Raw genomic sequence first — 4,025 nt, forward strand, 5'->3', positions numbered from 1 at the left:
TAATGTGAACCTGGCATTATGTGTGTGCGCTGTGAGTGCGAGTGTGCATGAGCGCACGGTCTCCAGGAGAGCGTGCGAGCGCTGAATAGTTAAACACTGGCAAGAATTAAAAAGTAATGCAATTTATAAACTTTAGTGACACTGCCTCGATTGTGCAAGTGACAATTCCTGTGTCAACTGTGCAGCGTGCAGCTCACCTATAGACAGACGCGATGTGGTGATTTTAAGACATTTGCTTATTTTGAGAGAGCGCGTGCGCGGTCATTCACTCATTCACGCTGTTTGTGAAATTACGTCTCACACAATGTTTTCAAATGACTTTATAAGTTATCTAATGAAGAAATATGAAGGCGAGTACCTCACCTTCAGCATTATAATGATTTCACCCGCGCCGGACAGAGACGGTGACGCTGCATGTCGTGCCAAACCTCTCATGGCAGCATCATCAGCTTGAGATCGTTTTTTTGAGATTGGCCTTTTTAGAGACCGCCGATCAATCATCCCAACGTGATTATCGGCCGATAGTGATCAGTAGCTGATCAATCGGAGCACCCCTAGTTATTATCTTTTAAATTCTAATATATAAACTAATAAAACAAAATGGTACAAATGAAGTGCAGCACATGAAAAGAATGCAATGACTGTGGCTACTTTAACACTTGAAAGGATACTATGGCAAAGTTATCTCTTTACTTATTCAAACTGATTTTTTTTTCACTAGTATATAATTGACCTGAAGAATGAAAGCTAGGCTATATCATACACTTGGAAAATTATGAGCTATATCACCGCTTATCGACACTAGGGGTGTGACAAACTTAGCTCACGAGATGAGACAAAATGCATATACTTGGTTCAATAGAACGAGACAATGTTTTAATACTTTAAGAAATATTTGAATGACAAAATATTTGCCTTTTAATTACAAAAACTAGAACAATGCAGTTATATTTTGAAATGTTTTAACAAATCTAGGGCTTAACTAACAATTATTTTGCTAATCAAGTAATCTACTGATTATTTTGACAAGTATGTTTTAGTAATACAAATAGAACCAAGTGAAAAACAGGCTTTAATATGACTATTTATATATAAACTATTTGAGCCAATTATTATTGCCTCATCGTTAAAGTATCAAAACCAAGTACACGGTTTTATTGAACAACTGTTAAATACATAATGTTATATGCCTATATTATAACAAATACTTACAGAGGGCGCCAACGGCCTGGTGATGTTTCATGTGATTCAGCAATGTTTAAATCCATTTAATTGCAATATTTGGCCATATGCGAAGTGATCGCGATCTACAATAAATCGCATATTTAGAAATATGTTGATGTATTCTGTGTTGGCATAGGTTTATAAATGACTTACGTTACAAATTAAGTGAGATAACACCGTTTTCCCAGAAGAACGTTAAGCAACCCAAACTCACGGCACATGCAGAGGAAGAGTTTAGCCCCCTTTCACACATACAGTCTTCACTGGTAAATTGCCGTTAAGAGATCATGTGTGCCACATATGCAGAGGAAGAGTTTAGCCCCTTTCACACAGTCTTCACTGGTAAATTACCGGTAAGAGATCATGTGAACAGGACCTTTTCAAAACTACAGGTAAATTTGTTCTGCCAATCATATCGTTCTTATGGAGATGACGTGATTACTTTGAGCGGTTTACAAAGCGCCGTTAATTATATAGAAAATAGCTTTTCTATATAAATATGGCTCTAGATGGAAATCTTTGACCATTGCGCCTTGCAGCTTTTTCAGAATGTGTCACGCTCATCAGCTGCGACTCTGCAGTTGGATACTATTATGCGCCTCATGTTTATAGGACCAAAAATGTCTGATTGGCTAGTAATGTTAGTTTGGTTGAGAGTGAAAGCTGTGTTCCTCTCATACATTGGTATAGCGCTGAACGATTAATTGCATTTGCGATATCGTGATATGAAAAAAAACCCCGCGATTTTTCAATCGCAGAGGCTGCGATTACACTCGGTCACGTGACATGCGAGAGTAAAGAGGTGTGTTCGACTTGAAGATCGATCGGTGTATGACATCAAAGTACGGCGAGAGAAAGCATAAGGAGACGTCAGATTTTTAAAGCCAGATATAAAAAAAATATTTAAAAAGTCAGATTTTTTATAGGTTTAAAGGGGGGCGCGACCAAAAGAGTTTGAGAACCACTGGTCTAAAGTTAACAGACAGTGCAAGTGCAAGAGATAAAAGTGCAGTCCACATGTTTACATATGTTTATTACAGTGACTTTGAATTACATAAAGTAGTGTGGTAAAGCAACAGATTTGTTTTTATATTTCTGCAATCTACTTGTGAAAATAAATCCGCATTGTTTATCCACTTGATCTTTCATTCAGAAATTAAAAAGAAAATATCTAACCTGAAAGTAGGGCTGAACGATTTTGGAAAATAATCTAATTGCGATTTTTTTTTTTTTACAAATATTGCGATTGCGATTTAATATGCAATTATTTTTTAAAGCTCTTTGTTCTGTATTATTCAACAAAGACAAGCTATAAATCATTGTATAGTATGACCAACAAAATATTAGATAGATTAAACATAGGCAGAAAAGAACATTTATGTTTAATCTATCTAATATTTTGTTGGTCATACTATACAATGATTTATAGCTTGTCTTTGTTGAATAATACAGAACAAAGAGCTTTAAAAAATAATTGCATATTAAATCGCAATATTGGTTAAAAAAACAAAACAAAACAAAAAATCCCAATTAGATTTAACAAAATCGTTCAGCCCTACATTGGTAGGCGAACTCATTAACTCGAACGTGATAAACACGTTTTTTTTTAATGTAGGAGGACTATCTTATTTTCCCGCAGCTAAACACACACGCCGGAGATCCGGCACGGTGCCGGAGAACTTTAAGCCCTGCAATGAGCATACGTACCTTGTTTATGCCCCGGGTTGAGGGACGCCATCAGCATCTTCAGTGTAGCAGGGTTATTGAGGCCAGTAAGGATCTGCATGGCATTGGGTTCAGGAAGGAGACCTTTCCCTCTGTTCAAGGCCTGTAGAGGGAACGGATGAAATTTATACAAAAATTGTAAAACCACAATCACTTTACAATTTCATTTTGATTGTAGAATCTACTAAGATATTACAAAATATAGGTTTAGAGAAAATTTGAGAAAGTTTTCCTCAAGTAGTGGAGTTTGGAGGTCTACCATGGTCTGGGCGGCGATGAGGGCAGCCAGCATGCTTCTTCCTGGTGGTCCTGGGGCACAGAAGGACACGCGTATGTGAGTGCCACCTAGAGCTCTGCCATCAGTCAGCCGCTGCACATCCTCAGCCATCTCAGGCGTGGAAAACTCCAGCACTGCAAACCGCCGAAAATTACAATCTTGACCCTGAGCAAGCTGTGGGAAAAGAAAAAAAATCAGATTATTTTTTTCACAGATAAAATGAGCAGTATTGAGTCAGTCATGGAATTCCAACAAGGCTGTTCCCGTGAAGCAACTGACTTAAAATGAAAGCTCACCCTCCCCAATATAAAAATGTCTATTTACTCGCCCTCATGTTGTTCCAAACATGTATGACTTCAATTCTTCTGTGAAAAATATTTTGACGTGTTTTTTTCGTCCATATATTGCAAGTCAATGGGAACTGAAACTGTTTCGTTACATTCTTCAAAATATCTTTTATGTTCCACAGAAGAAAGAGTCATACCGGTTTAGAATGACATGAAGGCGAATAAATGACAGTTTACAAATTCAGGGGAACTGACCCTTTTAATGCCACAAAAGAGATGTGATTAGGCTGCTGATATGAATAGATTTTTTTTCAATGTTTACTGCAGCATAAACTTCTAAAACGGAGGAGGGGAAACCACCTTGAAGAACCTTTTCTTTTTTCAATTTCACAAGAAACAAATACACTTTCTATTCCAAAAAGGTTAAACAAGCCCACTTTACAAGATACAAACCCAAAACATTTTCACATTCATCTAATAAAAAAAAAAAAAAAAAAAAAAAAAAAAAAAAA

At 36.9% G+C, this 4,025-nt stretch overlaps 1 protein-coding gene across 1 annotated transcript in view; it reads right to left on the bottom strand.

Moving 5' to 3' along the window:
* Nucleotides 1-4,025, bottom strand: part of LOC107703359 (ribonucleoprotein PTB-binding 1-like) — a 53,896-nt gene that overhangs the window by 26,602 nt on the left and 23,269 nt on the right. Inside the window, exons 4-5 of the mRNA XM_016505956.1 lie at nucleotides 3,209-3,400; nucleotides 2,932-3,052 (exon numbers count right to left, since the gene is read on the bottom strand). Of these exons, the coding sequence (XP_016361442.1) occupies nucleotides 2,932-3,052; nucleotides 3,209-3,400 (313 nt within the window). The remainder of the gene's footprint in view (nucleotides 1-2,931; nucleotides 3,053-3,208; nucleotides 3,401-4,025) is intronic.

This window comes from Sinocyclocheilus anshuiensis, unplaced genomic scaffold (assembly GCF_001515605.1).
Source record: "Sinocyclocheilus anshuiensis isolate Anshui unplaced genomic scaffold, SAMN03320099.WGS_v1.1 scaffold58, whole genome shotgun sequence".
Taxonomy (NCBI): Eukaryota; Metazoa; Chordata; class Actinopteri; order Cypriniformes; family Cyprinidae; genus Sinocyclocheilus; species Sinocyclocheilus anshuiensis.